Source organism: Prionailurus viverrinus, chromosome A1 (genome assembly GCF_022837055.1).
Source record: "Prionailurus viverrinus isolate Anna chromosome A1, UM_Priviv_1.0, whole genome shotgun sequence".
Lineage (NCBI taxonomy): Eukaryota > Metazoa > Chordata > Mammalia > Carnivora > Felidae > Prionailurus > Prionailurus viverrinus.
This window is the reverse complement of record NC_062561.1, coordinates 170,352,667-170,376,269: the sequence shown is the minus strand read 5'-3', so window position 1 is coordinate 170,376,269 and position 23,603 is coordinate 170,352,667. Positions and strand designations below refer to the sequence as shown.

Here is a 23,603-nt window from a genome sequence, read left to right as displayed (position 1 = left end):
TCCGACTTCAGCCAGGTCACGATCTCGCAGTCCGTGAGTTCGAGCCCCGCGTCGGGCTCTGGGCTGATGGCTCAGAGCCTGGAGCCTGTTTCCGATTCTGTGTCTCCCTCTCTCTCTGCCCCTTCCCCCGTTCATGCTCTATCTCTCTCTGTCCCAAAAATAAATAAACGTTGAAAAAAAAAATTAAAAAAAAAAAAAGTGAAAAGTATTTGAATGAATGCATGATCCATTTCTTCCTGAAAACTTTTAAATGATCACTTAATCATACCTGAAACATTACACTTTATGGAATAAACATTGCAGCTGGTAGAATTGCTCTGAGCTGTTTGATAGTAACTGAACACCACCTTATTAAATTAGAATTGTGAGGGGAATTTTAATAGGCAGTATGTAATTACCAGACTTGAAATTAGACCAAAGAGCTAAGGTTAACATCCTGCTCTTTTGAAATATACCCTGAGAACTTTAATGACTGTTTGAGGACAAGATCTTGAGTTTAAAAGAACCTTTTAACCATGCCAGCACATTTTAACCTTGGACCTAACTGTTTGAAGGAAGAGGCATGCCATCCGCTGACTATTTCTTATACCACTTGAGGTTTCTTTCAGAGCTTTTGACATTGAATAAAAGTTAAAAACCTACCTGAGATAAAAATGTCAGGACAACTTTTTGTTATTGATGATGTTGGGAAAATAAAAGGAATATTAGCCAATTAGTTGATTTCAGTTTGATATATTCAAAAAGGATTTATTGAAATCCTTCTAAATGTCAGACTTTGTCCCAGGTACTCTGTAAATGCAAATAATAATGATCCCCGTTCCCTGGCTGTTCACCAGCCTTATGAGGAAGACAGAATATATAGATAATTATCATGAGACTGAATTAAGTTTCTTTTCTCTTCTATATAAGTTAGTTGAGAGCCATGAAGAAGGAGCTCCTTTGATATCCATGTATTCCCAAAAAATAAAGCAACTATGAGCAGCCAAAGCAAAGATCTGAAAGCATATGCTTTAACATTTTAGCTTTTTATCTTGTTTCCAAGTTCATAAAAGTTAGAAGGAGTATATTAGGCATAAATAGCTTTGTTCCTCAGGCATTTTAAGGGGTTATAGATTACAATATTCTGATGTTTAGGGAAAAGACCGGAAAATTGTAAAAGGCAGGCACAATTCAGAAAGAACCATCTGGACTTTGCTAAATTAAGCAGCCTTATGGATTTGAACAACTACCATTTGTATCACTGTATTGTAACAGTTCACTGTTAATAGGGGTAAAATGTCCCAGACTGCTTAGATTATGTTCAGTATACCGTCTGAAAATGCAGATATGATGTATCTTAACATAATGTTCATCCAGAGTATTTTCAGTAAAATTCAAAAGGTGGTTTTGATCCTCAGATAACAAAATTATCTAAAATTCACTTTTTTCTTAGCTTCTATATAGTTGATTTTTTATCAGTGTGAAAATGCCAGGGAAGACTAACAAACCAGTTCCTTGGGGGATTTGAGGAATAAGAGCTTGCTTTTGGATGCTTTTACTTCTATATCTTATTTCTACTTAAGATTTATACTACATGAATTATTTTGTCTAGAAATCATATGTAATTGTATCCAATATGTGAAAAGAGGTGGGTTTTTTGTTCACAGTTGAATGTGTGAAATGTAACATTTGAGTAAGTTAATAGTTGTCTGCTTTTGAATACAGCTCTAAATGCTAATAGGAGACAATCCTATTGAAAAACTGTATAAAAATCAAAGTGGTACTTGAGAATTTAAAAATGTTTAACTAATTTGCATTTATATTCCAGGACAAGGGTTCTCACTATTCCATGATTGTTTTGTGCTATTTATTCTGTTGCTTATTCTCCTTGAAAAGTTATTTTTAAATCTTTTCTCTTTCTGCTTTCAGTTCCATATACTCCTGTCACCCTTAGTAGATAACTTTGTTTCTTGCTTTCTTAGAGATAGGAAAATAATTAAATCTGAACTTTCTTGTTTTCCTCTTCTCCATATTACGATATGTTAGTATCCATTTCTGTTTTTAATTTGTTCTTCAGTGAAGGGTGGTGACTTTTCTCATTCTGCATCTGTAGTCATATCTGACCCCTGAATTTATTATTCTTATGCCAAAGTTGCTTCCTTCTCCCACATTCTGTAATTTTTCTAAATCCTGAGGGGAAACCTTTACTTGATTTTGCTTTTCCTTTAACCAATTGCCTGTTTGTTTTCTTTTCCATTGTTGAATTCTCAGAATAAATGTCCTGTACCCACTCTTTCTGCACTCTGCACTTTTAAATGCATTGAAATCTTAACTCCTAGTAGTATTTGTATATTCTATAATGTGAACAGTGACCTCCTGTTTCTCAAATCCAATTGACTTTTCTTGGTACTATTTTTTGTTTTTTTGTTTGTTTATTTGTTTTACTTCAGTGCTACTACTGAGCAATTTGCTCACCCTTTCCTGCTCCATGATATCTCTTCCATTTACCTGTGTTTGGTTTTTCTTTGCTGTGTCTTCGCTGGATGGACCACAGGGGTCTGCAAATATTTTAGGCTTTGTGGACCGAAAGGCAAAATCAAGGGTATTATTTAGGTATTTCTATAACCACTTAAAAATGCCACAAAACAAAACAAAATAAAAACATTCTTAGCTTCCAGGCCACTAAAAAACAGACAGGTGGCCAGAGTTGGCTCATGGGTCAGGGCATAGTTTGCTGACCCCTGGTATAAAGAGACACTAAAACTAAAGTTGATTGGGTGACCAGAAAGCTGATATTTCCATTCAGTAAGACAAACCAAGGATTTAGAGTAGATTTTCTGTGGTAGAGAAGAAAGAAAAATGGTGGTGTGCTGTTGGAAATCCAATTGAAATGTCTAAGCACACAGCTTATATAATAAAGTAACTGTCACCTTTACCATTTTCCAAAAATTGTGCTAAACATTTTATCTACATTGTTCACTTAAATACCTTTGTAGATCTGAAAAGGAAATACAGCATTTAAATTAAAAAAATACTAAAAATGATTTGCTAACAGTTATTGATGGGTTATCATTTATCAGACACTGTTAAAACATTTTGTGTATATTAACTCATTTGCTTCTTATATGAACTCAGGGAGTTATTAGATACTACTATCAAATACACCTGGTGTGTGAGGTGATAAAGGCACAGAAAGGTTAAGTAACGTCACAGCTTTAGTAAGTGGTGTATTCACAACCAGGCAGACTGAATCCAGAACCTGTGTCCTCAACTACTGAACCTCAAGACACAGCATTAGTGGACACCTGGAGCAAAAATTGTGAGGGCAGTAGGCAGATGGCTGAATTTTGTGAAATACTGGTTTAGGAAAAAAGTGAAGGATTTGGAGTAATTTGATATAAATTGAAGCAATAGTGATAATTCAGAATACATTTTAAAAATTTTTTTTTAACATTTATTTATTTTTGAGAGAAAGAGACAAAGCGCAAGCAGGGGGAGGGGCAGAGAGAGAGGGAGACACAGAATCCGAACCAGGCTCTCAGCTGTCAGCACAGAGCCCAACTCGGGGCTCGAACTCACAAACTGTGAGGTCATGACCTGAGCCGAAGTTGGATGCTTAACCGACTGAGCCACCGAGGCACCCCAGAATGCATCTTTTAAGTGAGTTGAGTGAGATTAAACTTAGGGACAACGATTAATAATTGACTGTCTAGGTGTAGGTTTAGAGGAAAATACTTGAGCCAGGGTTTTTAGGAGAAATGGAGAAAAAGTCATTTTACAGAAGGAATGGAAAATAAAAAGGACTTAAACATGGGGTTTTGTGAGGAGTCAAAGACCTGTGATTTTCAGCTTGGGAGTAGGGAAATACCCTTAGAAAGAAACTCAAGAAAGGAGTTACCTGTCAGATGAGTTTTGCTTTATAACTTTTGAAAAGAAGGGTGAAAATCTAAAAATGTTTGGTGCACAGTTAGTGATTATGAAAGCCAAGTGGTCAGGGCTGAGGATATATTAAAGGTTAGCTACTTAGGGGTGAAGGTTATGTATAATGAGTAGTAATAATATAGGCCAGGGATCTGCAGACTTTTTTCCTAAAGGACCAGATAGTAAATATTTTAGATTTTGCTAAGAGGCAAAATTAAAGATAAAGCTGTAAAAAAAAAAAAAAAAATTGTAACTCACTGACCATAAAAAACCGGTAGAAGGACCAAATTTGTCTGAAAGGCTTTGTCACCAGTCTGTGACATAGGCTTCTTAAATATATTGACTATTGATCATAAGCATGCTTTTTATATTAAAATTTGTAAATACTCCATCAGTTATATCATTAAGCAAAAAAAAAAAAAATTACAAACTTTTTAGGTGTTGTTTTTCTGGACAGGATCATAAAATGTTTAAAATATGAGGTTTTTGTTTAAGTAAAATTGCTACAAATTAATAAATTTTAGCTGAATTGTTAAAGATGTCAAAATTGGAGCTGGTAATTTAGCTTTAAAGATGATAGTCTAAGGAACGCCTGGGTGGCTCAGTCAGTTAAGCCTCGGACTTCAGCTCAGGTCATGATCTCAAGGTTTATTTAGTTCATGAGTTGGAGCCCTGCATCAGGCTCCGTGCTATCCATGCAGAGCCTGCTTCAGATCCTCTATCTCCCCCTCTGTCTACCCCTACCTGGCTTGCACTCTCTCACTCTCTCAAAAATAAATATACGTTAAAACAAAAAAGTAAGAGCTTACCCCTGATGTTTTGGGGTGCCTGGATGGCCATTCGGTTGAGCATCCAACTTCACCTCATGTCATGATCTCACGGTTTGTGAGTTCGTGCCCCGCATCAGGCTCTGTGCTGACAGAGCCAGGAGCCTGCTTGAGATTCTGTGTCTCCCTCTTCTCTCTGCCCCTCCCCCATTTGTGCTCTGTCTCTCTCAAAAATAAACAAACATTAAAAAAATTTTTTTAAATAAAATTGAGAGGTTTCATAGGCCAGGAAACTTCATTCAAAAAGTCTTTTTAAACTATTTTCTATGTTAAATTTTTATACTGGAACAAGTATAGAACTGATTTATTTGATCTTAGATTTTTTGGGGGGTTAGAGAAAATTTTACAAAATATAAGCAATTGGGCTTCTATCCAACTGAAGGAACACCTTTTACTTGCTATGCCAGAGCTATGTAAAATTCCTTCTCAAGAATGTGACCTGCTGCCCATCATTTACTGACAATTGGAAGTTGATTTTTTTTTTTTTTTTTTTTTTTTTACTTCTAACTCCTCAGAGCTTACATTACTGCTGCTTTTTCTTAATAGCATCTTGATCTCCTGGATTCATCTGTTCAGAGAAGGAGGAACTCATTATAGACTAGTTAATATGTCAATAATATAACCATTAGTAATATATCATCATAAAGAAAAGGTAATTTCTTACCAATTATCACTTCTTTCAGAAACTAAAATTTATTAATTTTTTGTTTCTCAAACATCAAGGCACAAAGGGAAGTTTTTAAGGGGATTCTTGACCAGAATGGTTGATACGGTTGGAAGGGGCATTTAAGGTTTATTTTCACCATTAATAATATTTTAACCTTTGTAGTACAAGATGACTAGTACTTAAAGAGTCATTAAATGAAACCAAATTAACCAAAGTTAAATACAACCAAGTCATTTTCTGAGATTCTTCATTAACCCTGTTATCATCCCTTTGGTTCCTTATCTAAATGTTCTCTTGAATTGAAATTTATTTTGTGTTCATAGTCCTACCAAAGGACTTCAGTAAAGATTTGTCTCTGCTGCTTTTTATGAATTTGAATTTCCTCTTAAAATCTTGTATAAAAAAGGAAGGAAAAATAGTTAAGCTTTTAGAAGATGGTAATAGAAATTTATGCATACAGGATAGGATTTCCATTGTCAATATGTAATTAGAAAGTTGTTTTAGTCAGGTCAGATGAGTAATAAATCTATTATTATTTATTCCAGAGCATTTAATTTATGGTTGCCAAATTATATTTAAATTTTTATTTAGAAATATGTCTAATAAATGAAGAACCTCTATCCAAGCAACATGGAATTACTTAGTTTAGTGAAGAAAATCATAAATCGATAATTCTGTAACTTGCCATGTGCTATATTCATTTGAAAAAGTTACATTCTGCTGAATGTATTTATTTCTGTATTTATTTTTAAAATATTTTTTAAATTGAATTAGCACCTGATGAATTGTGTGGCATCAGTCATCCACTCGATACCACGATGTCTTCAAATGGTAAATGCACATATAATGACGATTATAATGACAATTTATTTTCTTTCTGTTCTGAATTTGCAGTTCAGAATGCAGTGATGGAGAGTGGTCTGCTTCTTTGCCTCATCGATTTTCTGGTACTGAAAAAGATCAGTCGTCAAGTGATGAAAGCTGGGAGACTTTGCCAGGAAAAGATGAGAATGAACCTGAACTACAGAGTGATAGCAGTGGTCCTGAAGAAGAAAACCAAGAATTATCTCTACAGGAAGGGTATGTTTTGTTTAACAGCGAGGTTTATTTATATGTATTGTACAAGAATGGTATACGTCACTTCCAACTGTTGGATATGCTGTTGATCCCATATACAAGCCCTATGTAGGACCAGTAAGTCCTGAGTTTTTTTCATTATGCTTTTGGTGTTTTGTTTGTTTGTTTGTTTTAGTGTTTATTTTTCAGAAAGAGAGAGAGTGTGAGCGGGGGAGGGGCAGAGAGAGAGGGAGACACAGAATCTGAGGCAGACTGCAGGCTCCGAGTTGTCAGCACAGAGCCTGACGTGGGGCTTGAACCCACGAACCGTGAGATCAGTGCACCCCAGTGCTTTTGGTGTTTTACAAAGAACAATTAAATTGAAAATTTTAGTAATTTAATTATCTTTTATTGAGATACAGTATACATTTCTACTTTGCTTTAAAGAAAATTAGGGCATTTAAAAGATTCTTTTGGTTGAGTTAGGTATGAGTTTAGAGCTGCCATTGCCAAACAATGGAGAAAGGGCAGCCTCAAGATGGAAATCAGTGATTTATTCACAGAAACAGAGAAAGTTACAAATGTTGAAGTTTTAATATTTGCCTAATCGCATCAGATGGTATTTCTGAAATCAGTGATTGATGGTAAACACCTTTGTCTTTTCTTGGTTTTAATGAGAATGCTCTACTACAGGGGTTGTCAAACTTACACGAGAATGCTCTACTATAGGGGTTGTCAAACTTACACTGTGAAGGGTTGGATGGTGTTTTCAGTTCATATGCCAGTCTCTATTGCAGCTACTCATCTCCAGTGTTGTAGTGTGAAAGTAGTCATAGACGGTATGTAAATGAATGAGTGTGGCTGTCTTCCAGTAGAATTTTATTTATAAAAACAGGTGGCAGGCTGGAAATAACCCATGGGTTCACAACCCTTGCTCTAATATTTCCCAAGTAAGAATGATTCTGGCTTTTAGGTTGATTTTATACACACACACACACACACACACACACACACAATTTTTTTTCTTCTAAATCATACTAAGGAAATATCCCCCGTTACTATTTTATAGGTTTCTAGCAAGAATGTTTGTTAAATTTTATTAAAGTTTTTTTAGTGTCAGTGGAAATGATCATAGTGACTTTTCACCTTTGACCTAATGATCATGAGGAATTATTTTATTAGATTTCCTAATAGCCACTTACCCTTGCTTCTTGACATAAACATGATCATATAGTCATGAAATGTTGTTTGAGCTGCTGGATTCTGCTTGCTAATATTTGATGTGGGATTTTTATGTTGAGATGCATATGTGCAGATTGTCTCATTTTTTGTCTCAAAAACAGTTTAATACTTGCTTTGCTAAAACAATGTGTGCTTTTTTTTAACCCTTTGATGTTTAGCTTATTCCTTTAAAGGGTTGTTTAAAAATTTAAACAGCTTATTCTTTTAAAGGTTGTTGGTATCGTGAAACCTTGGCTTTGTGTTTTCTGAGGTAGTTTGTCTTTGTTAATTTAAATTTTTTTTCCTGATAATTGGTTTGCTCTAATTTTTAGTCTCTCATGGAATCTGTTTTGGTAAATGGGTTTTCTTAACTCTTTCAACTTGGACTAATGGTAAAGTTTGTTCTCAAAGGTTTAAGTTTCCAGCTTGAAATTAATTCTGTAAGAAATAAAATACATTAGAAAATCTGTAAAGAAAGAAGTTTACAAACACAATCGATATTGACAGTGATTGAAATGGTGTTTATTTTTCTTTTCTGATTTTATGTTTGATCTTCTTGAATCACTATTAGTTTACTATTAGTAAATTTTTCATATATAATTTGTGATATAATTATTCATTCAACATATATTTATTGAGCATTTAATATGTACCAGGCGTTGTGCTGGATCCCATGATTATATCCATGAACAAGACAAACTAAGATTCCCTCCTGAAGCTCACAATGTGGTGGGAGATGCAGATATTAAACAAAATACAAATATGCTAAATTATAAACTGTGATGGTTACGGTAAAGGAAAGCAAACTCTTGTGTCATAGAAGGTAACTGGTAGGGCCTACATTAATTAGAGTGGCCAGGGGCTACTTATCTCCGGAACTGACTTTTGAGCTGGGCTCTAAAAGATGAGAATTAGTGGTTGAGGAAGAGCTCTCTAGGCATAAGGAAAGGTAAGAGCAGAGATACTGAAAATGAAAAGGCTTGCCATGTATGAAGGTAGTGGGACTGAAGTGAATGAGTGAAAGGAAGAGTGACATGAGATGAGGTGTGCAGATACCAAACTATGCAGGATAGATAGCCTCTGGAATTTATTCATAGAGCAGGGAGATTTTAAGTGAAGAGTTAATTGCCACACATTTATATAAGATCACTCTAGTTGCTTTGTGGAGATTGAAGTACAAAAGAGGGGAAGGTTGGCCTAGGGCATTAGACTGGGGGATGGTAGTGAGGATTAAAAAAAGTAAACAAGTTTGAGCATGTTTTTGAGTGATCAATAATAAGGTAGATTGGGTGTGAGATGAGGGAAAGTGAGGAATCAGTTATGGCAGGTTTTTTTGGTTTGAGCCTTAGGTGGTTATTACTCTACTGACTGAGATGAGAAGGTGTGGGAGAGGAATGGGAAGTAAAAACTTTCTTTGAAAGTTTTAAGTGCTATTTAGACATACAGTGTAGATGGTAAGTAGACACTTTGATATTTAAGTTTAAAAGATCCTGGACTGTAATTAGATATAGATAGATATAGAGATATATAGAGATTGAGATAGAGATATATAGATATATGATGTGGAGGTCATCAACTACTTGCATTGATACCCTACAGTAATAAACCCCAGTAGTTCATTTAAAAAAATAGAAGTTGGGGTGCCTGGGTGGCTCGTTTGGTTGGGTGTCTAATGCTTGGTTTCTACTCAAGTCATGATCTCAAGGTTCAGGAGATCAAGCCCCTCGTTGGGCTTTGCACTGACAGCACATAGCCTGCTTGGGATTCTCTCTCTTTCTCTCTCTCTCTCTCTGTCTCTTTCTCTCTCTGCTCCTCCCCTGCTCTTTCTCTCTCTCTCAAAATAAATACGCTTAAAAAAAGTAAAAGTGAGGGGACAGAACTAAACAGTGGACAGCAGTGGTATTTAAGTTGAAAGGGGGAGATCAAAGTTGAATTGTATTGTTTGGGAGAGGGTTCAAAGTTAACTTTTGACATAAGAATAAAGAGTATATGTACTAGAGACCTGTAGAGGAGGAAAAAAGGAATTAAGACATGGAAAAGGATATTTACAGTCAATCCAAATAAAAGTAAAGAAAGAGAAAAAAATCATTAAAACGGGGAAAAAAAAGAAATGGGTAAAAGTAATATGGAACAAGTCCTGTAATAAATATAATTGCCTAATCTCTGCTTATAAAAATCAAAGCTTCAAATCAGTTGGAATTTTTTTGAGTTAAATGTGTTTTACAAAAGATGAACTTAAAGCATAGGTATACAGACTGAAAATAAAAGGATAGACAGTGGTATTTCAAGCAAATGCAAACTAAACAAAAACGGAACAGTTACATTAGCGTTAGCAAAGTAGACTTCATTATTGACGAGAACGAGGGGTCAGTATGTAGTAAGTCCAGTTTACCAGTAAAATGTAACAGTTTTAAATTTGAATTCATCTAATAAAATAGACTCAAAATATGTAAGTCAGAATGTAACGAAACTAGAGAATATTGACAAATTTACTATCATTTTGGGAAACTTTTTAATACTTTTCTCAACTGCCTGTAATTCATGGATATAAGAACTTCATCTGTCTTTAGCAGATTTGAACAACTGATTTAAGCCTGGTTTAATGAGCAGTCCAGTTTGTGGAATACACAAACACACAAAAACTGAGCATGGACTAGGCTGCAGAGCACAGGTTAACACATTTCAAAGAATCAATATCCTACAGACCAGCAAAAATATAAAAAATTTAAAAATCCATGCATTTAAAATTATTCATCCTTCTAAATTACCAGTAAGACAAAAAAGAAATTACAATTGAAGTCTAAAATGCTCATAACTTACCGGTTTTGAGAATGCCATCAATCAGAATTTGACGGATTGGAGTGAAATTGGTAAAGGGAAATTTATCTTTATAAAATACGTACATTAGAAAAGAAGAAAAGAAGAATACGTACATTAGAAAAGAAGCCATGCATTTAACTTAAAATGGAAAAGGAACATTAAAATAAGGAAAATAAGGGAATAAAAATAAGAATTAGGAAAGATAAGAGCAAAACTCAATAAGTTAGAAAACAGGATAGAGAGGATCAAAGAAATCAGAAGGTGATACTTTGAAAAGATTAAGAAAAATAGGCAATCCACTTGGATAGTGAACAAGAAAATAAAGGCAAGGCACAAATAGGTAATACTGACATATAGAAGTGTATACAGCCACGAAGTGTATACAGCCACAAGTACATTAAAGATTGGATAGACTAAGAATAGTACTATGAACTTTGTAGCAGTAAATTTGAAAGCTTAGAAGAAATTGAGAAATTTTTAGAAAAATACAATTCACCAAAACTTGTAGGAAGCCTGAATAATATTATACGTATTGCAGATATGTAATTAGTAGTTTAAAATCTTACTGTGGAGAAAATACCTAATCCAGATGGTTTTAGAGCCAGATTCTCTTAAACTAAACTTTCAAGGATCCACTCTTCAAGATAATAGAAAAAGAACTATTTCTCCAAATCATTCTAAGGCCAGTATAACCCTAATACCGAAAGAGTATGTGAAGAAAATTATAAACCTATATCATTCATTAACATACATGTCAAAATCTCAAACAGAATTATTGGAAATCTGAATTTGTAAGTATATTCTTTACAGATAAAACTCACCAATCTGAGTTTATTCCAGAAATGCAAAAGTGATTTAATGTAGAATACCTGTAAATGTAATTCACCACATTAGCAGAATACAGGAGAAAATTCATATGATAGATTCTGTAGATACAGGAAAAAAATCACTTAGTAATGTTCAAGACCTCATCGTGATAAAAACTCAGAAACTAAGATCAGAACAGTTGACCTGGTAAAATGTATCTCCCCAAACAAATCAGTAGATATCATTTTTAGTAATGAAGCATTAACTCCCCCCCCCCCACCCCCCAAAATCAGGAGCAAGGCAAGGGTGTTGCTCATAGCACCATTTCAGTAGCCATTGTCGTGGAGATCTTGATGGTCACAGCATGATGGGAAAATAAAAGAAGAGGAACTGAAAATGAAAAGGAAAGAAACTAGTAGAATGTATTTATAGAATACAGAGTGTTAATGTGCAGGATATAAAGAATTCCTAGAAATCAGGAAGAAAAACTGATAGTCTAATTGCAAAATGTTCAAAAAATTGAGCAGATGATTCACTGAAGAGGAAATATTAATGAATAAAAATATCAAAAGATACATAGATCATTAGTAAATTAAGATCACAAGGAGGTATCATTTTTTAGCTACCCATTGGATTAACAAACAGGAAATTTAACAATATCAGGTGTTTTGGAGGATGAGAATGCGTGTTGAGATGTGAAGTAGGTCATATTAACTAAAATGATATAATAATTTTAACATTTTGCATCGTGCACTATCAGCAGTTCCACTTTTAGGTGTATACTCTGGAGAAACTTCCCCATGTGGCCCAGGAGTTGTGTACAAGAATGTTCGTTGCAGTATCTTTCATGAAAGCTATGAACTGGATATTACCCAAATATTACTTAACAGGAGAAAAGTTAGTGATGTATTCATACAGGGAGTGTTACACAGCAGTGGGAATGCATGAGCCCCACTTATATGCAAAACATGGATGAATCTTAGAGGTATAATATTGAATGAAAACAACCATTTCTAGAAAAATAATGTGTATGATCTCTGTTTCACAAAGTTTAAAAACAAGAAGTTAAATATCTTGTTTAAGTATACAAAACTAGTGAAAACTTCTTTCAGAAAACAATGGAATGATAAGAGCTTTCACATAGTACTTTTTTTCTGGGGGGGTGAAGTCAAAGGGATAGGATAGGTATGGGGCACAAGATGTATGCTAGTCAGTGATAATATTCTAGTTTCTGCTTTGGGTGGTGGGTTTATGGATATTCAATATAATTACTTTATAACTTAAGTCGATTGTTTATCTTTTTCATTTGGGGAAAAGAACTAAAAAAATGAAGGGAATTGAAGGTAATAGAGTAGAGACAGTTATCATACCTAACTCTTTACAAAAGGAAGGCGCCATAGATAGATGCTGGGCCTAAGAAAATGTTGTCTTCACTTCGCTACACTGGACACGTGATTGTTTGCTTATAGAATGTTCCAGAGGAGAATAACTGACTAATAATTATAGGAAAGATAAAGTGAAGTCCTTGAGAAGATAAGGATTAAGCTCCATATCTCAAAGAGAGAACCTTTAGGAGGTGAGACTTGCAGTGTAATTAGTGGGAAGGTAGCAGGTAGGTACAAGTGTAGGTAAATCTGTAGGTTTGCTGGTGGGAAGAAAAGAGGAGTCTCTGGTGACTTCAGTGTCCTCATTGTTACTAGATATTGAGGATGGGGAGGATAGGAAGATTGTCAAATTGAAGGAAAGAAGAAAAGGTTGGAAATAGGCTTTCAGAGAGGTAGACAACAAACTTACTAGGTAAACATTGAATAATTACTGGACAATATTGAATGTCCATTTAAAATTTGTGTTTTGAATTTAAATTAATACATCACACCTACGTGTTTTTCTTTAAGTTTTTGCCACTGTTTTGTTAACTTTACAAACTCTTTATGTAACTACTCTTAAATTTTTTTTAAAAAAATTTAATAAATATTTTGCCCTTCCTGTTAACACTGAATTTATTAGGATAAGGAAACATTTCTTCAAATTAGGTGCTGGGGTTCCATCTTTGTGACTGGATGACATGGTACTCTGGTACCATTGATTTTATAAGCTGTAATTCCCTTTGAGGCTTTTTTGATTCTTAATTAAAATTTCAGTTACTTTCTTTATTTATTTAAAAAAAATTTTTTTTAATGTTTATTTTTGAGAGAGAGAGACAGAGTGCAAGTGAGGGAGGGGCAGAGAGAGAGGGAGAGACAGAATCCAAAGTCGGCTCCAGGCTCCAAGCTGTCAGCACAGAGCCTGATGCAGGGCTCGAACCTGTGAATGGTGAGATAATGACCTGAGTGGAAGTCGGAGAATCAACTGACTCAGCCACCCAAGCGCCCCTCAGTTACTTTCCTTTCTACTTTTTTTCATTACTATTTTGTGTTTATTTATTTATTTAGAGGGTGGGAAGAGGCAGAGAGAGAGGGAGACAGAATCCCAAGCAGGCTCTGCTGTCAGTGCAGAGCCCCGTGTGGGGCTTGAAACATGAACCATGAGATCATGACCTGAGCTGAGGTCTGATGCTTAACCAACTGAACCACCCAGGTACCCTTCTTTCTGCTTTACCTCCAAGATAGGGGTTTGAAATCTTAACCATTTGCTATACAATTAGAATTATTAAAAATGAGCTTATACCTAAAGCTTAGCAATTTCTTACATGTGTCTTGAGTTATAAAATGAAAACTGGTTAATCGAATACCAGTTAATTAGGAATCTTAACCATGCTGTCCAGGATTTTTATAAAATTTCTTATAATATAGCTAGATTATTTTATGAAAGCCTCAGCTCTTTAAAATGTTGGCATTAACCCAAAGGTCTAAAATTTTGTGCTGCAAATAATGTATACTCAAATTGCTTATCATTTAGCTAAAGGAAACGACTCGGTTTTATGTGATTTGTCTGCCTTTCATTTTCTTCATTTCACAGAAAATTCTATGTTGCATGGTTATATGATAGCATATTCTAAAACTTTTTAATGAAAAGTTCTTTAAAATATTCCATATTAATTTATTGTATATTTTGATAATTTTAATATTGCTATTCACATATTATTAAATTTAGTTTCTATTATTGAAGACTATGGATCTTTAATCATATATCGTAAAGGGAACTTCTGTCTGTTTGTCTGAAGCTTTGAGTTAACAATGTAGCCTGTAGTCAGGAGATTAGATGATGCTGATGGCTTTCTAAGATTTTCACCTACTAGGAGTAGGTTGTGGGACTAAGTTAAGCATTTTCAGTTTCTTCTCAGGGCAGCAGCATTGATTTCCTCCAGGCGGTGCTGAAAGTGCTCAGAAGGAAAGGACAACTTGGCAATTTCCCTTTGCAGTTGAAATACCTGTGACTTTAGTGGTGGTTGTGGCAGGCACAGGCTTCCACGTCTTCCATCTACTGGAATACTTTTTTGGAATTGACCATTAGAGACATGATTAGATAATATGTCTTTTTAAATCTCATAAATTACTGTGTAGCATGATAATGGTATCTTGTTAATATTTGAATTACCAAAATGATTCAGAAAGGACATTGAAGGTCTAAATTTTTGTGAATTTGTTGTTACACATGGTATGTCTGGTATATGTGTAAATGTGTATGTATAAGGAGAGAGAAAGAAGACTGAGCTATTGCTTTAAATATTTCCAAGGTTTTTGAAGCATTTAAACTTACATTATAGTCTCATATTCCCATGGGGATATTTGTTTCTTTGGTTAGCTACAGAAAATAAAAGATTCTTTTGACATTATTGTTGAGAATCTTTTTTTTTTTTTTTTTTTTTTTAAAGAGCAGAATTCGTTTTGTTGTAATATCAAGCCAACTCTGGCCCAGCACAGTGCCACTCTTCTAGCCTGGTAAATTTTGTGTTAAGTGGTAAGAATTTATGTGAACTTTATGTAATAGGTTGAAAGCATGTACCATATGTGACTTATTTTCTATTTCTATAACTGTTATTATGAGTCATTATAGACAGAATCAAATGTTTAAGCAACATACGTAGCCAAGAATTGCTTATATAGTAAAAGTATTAATGACATGTTGTAAACTATTTATATTCAGAATAATTTCTTTAGTTTTATTCTTCTTTGAATCAAAACCCAAAAATTAATATTTATTCTTATACTGAATCATTTTCACCAACATATTTGAGTTTTATGTTCTATATCTGAGTACAGAGTAGTAACTGACTTATTTGCTATCTGTATAATAGGAAAAAGAAGAGCATTTTTTTTGTAGGAGTACATCAGAAATAACAAAAGTTCCGAAGGGCTATTTCAGGCTTGATCTCCAAATTTTTTTTTTTAAAGATTGTTTTTCAAGGATTTATTGGTAACATTTGCAACACAAATAGAGTACCTACTGTGTGCTAGGCACTTATTACAAGGGGTGAAGCTACGATGTTGAGAGACAGCACTGTGTGTGCCTTTGGAAAGCTCCCGTCTAGGAGGACACAGATGAGTCACCAGAAGAGTTATAATACAGTATGGCACGTGTTCTCATAATGGTGTAAACAAAGAACTGTTGCTTAGAAATTTTTACTTTGATTTTGAATTTTAAATCCATTTTGGGTTCAGTTTTTCACTGGACCTAATTATGATGCATGAAAGGAAAATATCCACCCACTTTATATAGTAGATATTAATTGCTTCTCGGCCTTTTGGCTGAGATCAAGTGTATAGTAGATATTAAACCTTCAACAAATTAAGCATATTTTATTCTAATTTCTCTGATTTTACTAGACAAGTGATACTGGATACTAAATCTTACAATCCTGTTATTTTGAGGTGTTGTTTAGGACCTGAGATTAAAGAAACAATTATGGGTTTAGGTGTGTAGAGAGCTACAGTTTTTGTGTATGTAAAATGTGTTGATTCAGGGGCGCCTGGGTGGCTCAGTCAATTAAGTGTCTGATTCGACTCAGGTCATGATCTCGCAGTTTGTGAATTTGAGCCCCGCGTCAGGCTCTGTGCTGTCAGCTTGGATCCTGGAACCCACTTCAGATTCTGTCTCTCTCTCTCTCTCTCTCTCTCTCTCTCTATCTCTCTCTCTCTCTGTCCTTTCTCTGTTCTCTGTCTCTCTCTAAAATAAATAACCATTAAAAATTTTTTTTTAAATGTGTTCTTATATGTGGATATCATCTACATCTCTTGCATAAATGTTTTTATCTCCAAAGTTAAATTTGCATGTTAGAATGAATAAAATTCTAATTAGACCTGCTTTTGAAATATGTAAGCTATTTTATAACATTATTTTTCTTCTTAAAACCCAGACTAAAATTCAGCTTTGCCAAAACTATGCTGTCATATCTAACTTCCTTTTGATATACTTTGATATACTATTTCTGTTAAATACAAAAAAATAAGAAAATGCTACCAGTATGTCTTATTTATAAATTCATAGAGTACCTTTTGTCCAGTCATTGAAGCCTTGACTTTTGTTTCTCATGTATTACGAAGAGTTATTTTCAATTTGATCTTTGTGTCCAAAGTTTTGGTGTTTAACTCTAATGTATAAGTTGTATGAGTTAACAATCTTGTCTATGGCCTCTAGATTTTGCATCATGGCATACAATGACACAGATTTTTGTAAAAATTTCTCATGATTCTTGAGAATCATGTACTTACGTTGTTTTAGAAATGGTGGTGGGGTGCACATGCATTTTTAAAATATGGATTTGGATTTTGTTAAAGGGTAAATAATGACATAGAGATTTAACTTCCTTCCATCCAGATGAAACTCAGTTGTCCTGACACCATTTATGGAATAATTTTTTTCTTGTGTTTTGAAATGCTGCTTTTTTCTCTTCCTTGTACCATTTGTCTGTCCCTGTTCCTGTGACCTTATTGTTTTCTAGTGGGAGAAAGACTAACAATAAACGAGTAAGAAAATGACAAGTAGAAGTAATTTCTATAATGAAAATAAACAGTTATGTGGTAGTGACTGAACAGCTCCTTAAAATGAGTTGTCAAGACCACGCATTCTGAGGAGCTGCCATTAACTCTGACCTGAATATCAAGAAGGGAATAGCAAAAATCTGGTGAAAGAACATTTCAGGTAGAGGAAATGCCCCGAGGTGGAAATGATCTCTATGTGTTCCACAGGTAGAAAGAATTATAGGAAATAGAATAAATAGGGGGAAGAGTGGTGGGAGGTAACAATTGGAGAAGAGGGCTAAGGAGAAAGCATGTATGATGTAGGGATTTGTAGGCCAGGCTGAGGAATTTTGATTTTATTTGAACTGTGAAGGGAAACTACTCAAGAGCAGTGTTTTAAAATTAAAGTTGTCTAGAATGAACTTCTCTTATTTTTCTTCTGCACAAAGAGGAAGTATAGGAGCATAGGTAATTTGTATATCAAATAAATAGGTTCTTATGTAACTGGGAGCTATTTCTACATACATATGACCCTATAACAAATTTGCTTCCCTTTTAAATAACTTTACAGTTAAAGAAAGCAGACTTTTAGAATCATGTAAGTACCAAGAGTTTAGAACTTAAAGAATAAAGAATCTGTTTGTACTAAATATTTAGAACTGTTTTTAGAGAACAATTTTATGATGTGTTCTAAAATAATGTTTTTTTCTTCCGTTAAAATGTTTGTATTAGGGAACAGACATCCTTGGAAGAGGGAGAAATTCCTTGGTTACAGTACAATGAAGTCAATGAAAGCAGCAGTGATGAGGGAAATGAGCCTGCCAATGAATTTGCACAGCCAGAAGCTTTCATGCTGGATGGTAACAATAACCTTGAGGATGACTCCAGTGTGAGTGAAGACTTAGATGTGGACTGGAGGTATGTAGCAGTGTTATTACCATGGTTAATTGTTCACTGAGTAGAATTCGTTCATGATTCTAAATTATGAAAACTGAATCTCTGATCTCTCAAAAGTGTTTTTTTCCCATCTTGTTAGTCTTCCTCTCCTTCAGAGCTCATCCTGGATGTCACTTCCTACATGGACTCCTTCCTACTACTCCAGGCAGTGACCTCTTTTCCTCTTTGACCTTTGGCTCTCTTGAAGCCCACCTTATATCCTGGTTATTTATAAACTCATGGTTTGAGGTTTCCAACCTGTGAGTTTAGCTCTATATGGTAAATATAGCACTTGGTATAATCCTTTAAAAAAAAAAAAGAAGATAATAATAAATATTATTTTAATAAATACTACTTGAGGAATTTCAAAACATGTGATTAAACCAGAAGAATCATAAGAATGTAGTTATCCTTCTCTGTATGCAAAATATGGAAAATGACAATTATATCTTCCCAGAGATGCTGAAAGTATTCAGTTTACTTTATGCTGACAAAGAATAATGAGCTTCAGGGAAAAGCAGCATATAACAATTAAGTGGATTATTGAATTGTTAGGTCTCATGATATAAAGGTCAGAATTTAACTGTTTTGGCTTATAGTTAGATTTATCTTTCAAGCATGCAGTCGGCCTCTGGAAGTAGCTGGTTATTGACATGTAGGAAGGATATATGGTTCAACGGATCTCTTGTTACTTTTTCTGGAGAAAATAATGGCTTGGTACTACTTTTGTTTTCATGTCTACCCAGAAATATTTTTAAGAATTTGTTTTAGTTTTCCAGCTAAAATTCCATTACAGAAAATAGAGAAAAATAAAGAAAAACTCATTTATATCACCTGATAACTCTGCAGATTTCTAGAAGTTATGATTTTGAGTCTCTTTCCATGTGTCTAGCTACTTCTTTGTGCTTCTCCAAATTGTTCCAGATATGAAACTCAGCATCTCATTGAAACCCTCCTTACTCTTTCCTATTCTCACTCCCTAGGGGGGAGCAAATTAGATGTGTGAAGCACACTTTCATTGCCCATTTGTGGAAGTAGAAGTGGTGTTTTATCACAGCCACACAAACAATTTGTAATTCCATCTTAAACATTCCTACCTCCAAAACCCATTTTCTGGCTTCCTAACTTTATGGAAGAGCAGTGGCTCACCAGATCCCAGTTTTGCTGATCTTGGTACCACTAGCTCTCCCCCACCTCTCTTATGTCTGCCTATTACCCTCTTTCTGAACTCCTTGTGATGCTGATGATGTCTTATGCCTCCACTATGCAAAGTCATTCCTCATAATGCTCAGCAGATGACGGAATTGTCAATTTAGGTAACATCATCTGTGCATGTCTGGAGGCAATTAGGGTTTAATATGAAGAAATGTTTTCTTTTGCACATTTTCAAAATTTTATCAGAATAATGTTTTACAGCTCCATTATGTAGATGCTCCAGTCTGTAGTTGCACTAAAATTTAATTGTTCATTTTCCCCATTGAAATAGTACAGTGAACCTTTCCCCTCATATAACTTGTTTTGTACTTCAGGTTATTTCTTTAGGACAGATTAATAGAGGTGACATTACTGAGATAAGTGGTATTTATTAAGATCTTGATATATATTTCTAAATAACTTTCAAAAAAGGTTGTTCCATATAAAAATTTGAAGAAATAATGAGGTCTTTTTTGAATATAATTTTAACTTAAACTTGAAAACTTGATTTTAGGTTCTAATTCATTGATGATCTTTCTGGATACATCTGTTATGTTAAGATTTTAGAGATATTTGTGATTGTCCCCAAATTTGGGGAGCTTCAGTAGTTTGTTTTTTGTTTTTGTTTTTGTTTTTTAACATAGAAAGCATTTTAGCATTAATTTTAAGACAAACTTTTTGAAGGTTACTGTTTTGAATTTTATATAGGTATGTAACACCTCATTATTGCTTATGTGGTACTATGTCAATTTATATGGCAGTAGCTACAGACTGATAAAGTAAAATAGGATTTGACTTTCATATTAAAGTAACATGTCATTTTAACAACTAAAAGGAAAAGTCATGGCAAACAGCAGTTCTTATCTCTAGAGCTAAAATGTGACTTTTTTTTGGTTTGTTTTACCACAACTTAAAAAAAAGGTAAAGCTTTTTGATTCTTTAAAAGGAAATGGGAAAAAAAAAAAGGAAATGGAAAAAATGCTTTATCAAAGTTTACTTATTTGTTTTGATGACATCACAGAAGTGTTGTAGAATACCCAGAGAATATTTTATAAAATGGTCTGGTGGGAGTTGATGTGGAGAAGACATGAGTTTCAGATTTAGACAGATCTCAACTGTACCATATATTTATTTTTTGATAACTACCTAACTCTCTATTTTCCTGGAAGAAGTTGGGGTTATACTTATTAACCTATTAAGGTTGTGAGAAATTAATTCCCTGTGGCTATAACCATGGCTTAATAACAGAAATTTAAAATGTCTTTTTTTAATGTTTTATTTATTCTTGAGAGAGGAAGAGACAGAGCATGAGCGAGGGAGGGGCAGAGAGAGAGAGAGGGACACAGAATCTGAAGCAGACTCCAGGCTCTGAGCTGTCAACAGAGCCTGACATTGGGCTTGAACTCACGAGCCATGAGATCATGACCTGAGCCGAAGTCAAACACTCAACCAACTGAGCCACGCAGGTGCCCCCCTTAATAGAAATTAAAAAGAATTTCCATATATCTTTCACTAATACTCCCCAAATATTGACATTTACCACATTTCTGTTATTCACTCTTTCCTTTCTTTCTCTATATTTATTTTATGGTATTTCCCCCCCCCCACATTTATGAGTAAGTTACAAACAAGATGCCTGTTTACCCATAGTCTAGCATGAAGTCCCTAAGGACAAGGACATTTTCTTATATAACACAGTAAAATTTTCAAAATCAGGAAATTAACACTGTTAACAGTACTATTATCTAGTCTACGGACATTATTCAAATGTCTATAGTTGTCCCACTGATGTCACCAGAGAAATTTTTTTCTAGTCCAGTTCAAGGCTACTCATTGTACTTGGTTAACATGTTTCGTGAGTCACTTTTAATCTGGAACATTTCTCGGTTTTTGTTTTGCATAACCTTGACATTTTTAAAAAGTATAGGCCATTTATTTTTTAGAATGGTTCTTAGTGTAGATTTTCCTGATGTCATGATTAGATTCAAGTTAAAAGATTTTTAGCAGGAACGCCACAGAAACAGAAACGATGTTTTATTTTTCTTAGTCCATATCAGAAGACACGTGATGCCAAATTGTCCCATTTCTGTGATGTTAATTGCGATCATTTGCTTGAGGGGATATCTTTCAGATTTCTTCACTGTACTGTTGCCATTTTTTAAAACAAATAAGATATTTTGAGACCATGTTAAATAACCTGTTTCTTCTCAAACTATCAAACTTCTATCCACTGGTTTTAGTATCATTAGTGATTTTTGTCTCAAACACTTACTACCATGTGATTGCCAGATGAATGATGCTAGAATTTTTAATGTTAGCTGATTATTTTGCAGTGACCAAATTACAGGCAGATAATATTCTTTGAATGTCTACATTTGTTTAGTCTGGAGAAGAAAAGAATTCGGAGATAGTTGGCTCTAACCGTTTGAAGGAGTTTTCTGCAAAGGAAAAGGGAACATAGTTTTCGCTGCTTCAGCAGGCAGATCTAGAGCACTTAACTTCACACGAGCTTCATACTTCTGATGGAGCTCTTCCGCACAGCATGTACCACCCCAGAGAACAGTGTTTCTTCCACATGGAGTCCTGCTGGTTCCTGGATGCCACGACCGTGGTGCCAGCTCTGTGCCGGGCGCGTGTGTGCATCAACTCATTTCATTTGTTTTATAGCTGAAAAAGCAGTTAGATAAAATTTTCACGTTGTCTGACTCTGACTCAGTTCAATGGAGAGGTAAATCCCTGTGTTACCGGCTCTAGGGCTCTCCTTCCTTGCCTTGTGTCTCACTGCTAGGTGAAGGGGTTCTAGTGTCGCAGGGGAGGTTGGATTTGCTAATTTGTGGTTTAAATTCTAATTTTAAAATCTGTGATGGTATGAGGATGTTTCTTTGTACTATGTGATGTCTGCTGATTTTTAGATGGTACTAAGCTATTATCTTCATAATAACACTTTTGTATTTCTTGGCAGTAGATTTATAATTTTAATGATGGCACAAAAGTTGACATCAAAATTATTTTGAATTGGTTTGTGTAACTGGATGTTCCTGACTGTATTCAACTTCTGATAGGACTGTAGAAGTCAACAGAAGGTTGCCTTTAGGTAGACATAATAAGCTCAGTTTTGGAGATACTAGATTTGAGGTGGTGGGTGTTAAATGAGGTAAACTGCCCCATAGAAAACTAAAAATGTAGGTCAGGAGCTCAAGAGGGAGTTTGGAATTAGGTGGAGGTTTAGATAACTGAAGAAGTGGACTTGAATGTCATTGCCAAGGAGGCAAGATTAGAAAGAAGAGGACTGAGGAGTTATTTAGGGTTCCTGAATTTTGAAATGGGTATCTCCAAAACTACAGGAAAAGGAGGAATCTGCGTATGTCTAGGGGTGGAAGAAGGAGATTGGGACCAGAATAAAATATAATGTTTTCTTCAAGGGGATTAAAATCCTTTAGTAAAAAGAAACAGTAAAAATGAGCAGTCAAGAGGTAAGTATTTTTCAATCTGAATAATAATGGAGGAGGCCTCGTTCTCAGAAGAATAGAAGAGAGATTAAGGAGAAAGATTTGAGAAAATAAAATATTTTTAAGCCCAAAATAATTAAGCAGTACAAGGTAAGAGAAGGAAAAGAGGCTTTGTCTAATGATAGAATTGAAATAAATGCAGTAATTGTCTTTACCATGTTCTCCTCTAAATTTAGGTTGGAAACTCAAACAAACAGAAAGTATATGAGACAGAATTGGGGAGAAAAATAATACCTTTATACCAGCCTTAAACAATCACCCGAGTTGGAACTAAGAACTAGAAACATAAAAAGAATTTTCCCACAAATTTTGTGTGTGATTGTGACAGCTTATTAGGAGAGGTAGTGGTGTCTTAGCTCCTTATGCTTAGTATTTCATTTTTCTGTTGGGTTCATCCTGCCTCTCACTACATAAGATTTATGTTAAAATATTTTAAGGTTTTCTGCTTATAGTATGTTTATTGGTTTATCAGTATGCTAATATACTTATGTCTTCACCATAAAGATTTCCCTAATCGTGGTTGTATTTTTTTTTTTCCAGCCTGTTTGATGGCTTTGCAGATGGACTAGGAGTTGCTGAAGCTATTTCCTATGTGGATCCTCAGTTCCTCACCTACATGGCTCTAGAAGAACGCTTAGCTCAGGCTATGGAGGTATTGTAGTGACTCTGATGCCTATATATAAGTTGGTAGGATACAAAATGATAAAAATTAAAGGCTTTTTTAATTGCTTTCAGGAAAAGGTGAATAGTTTTTCATCACTTTAAT

At 34.6% G+C, this 23,603-nt stretch overlaps 1 protein-coding gene across 4 annotated transcripts in view; it reads left to right on the top strand.

The window, feature by feature from the left end:
• Window positions 1-23,603, top strand: part of PJA2 (praja ring finger ubiquitin ligase 2) — a 311,879-nt gene that overhangs the window by 269,085 nt on the left and 19,191 nt on the right. For all 4 annotated transcript variants that reach the window (XM_047862964.1, XM_047862975.1, XM_047862954.1 and 1 more), the window contains 3 exons: window positions 6,289-6,474; window positions 17,931-18,116; window positions 23,378-23,489. In XM_047862964.1, coding sequence (XP_047718920.1) covers window positions 6,289-6,474; window positions 17,931-18,116; window positions 23,378-23,489 — 484 coding nt within the window. The remainder of the gene's footprint in view (window positions 1-6,288; window positions 6,475-17,930; window positions 18,117-23,377; window positions 23,490-23,603) is intronic.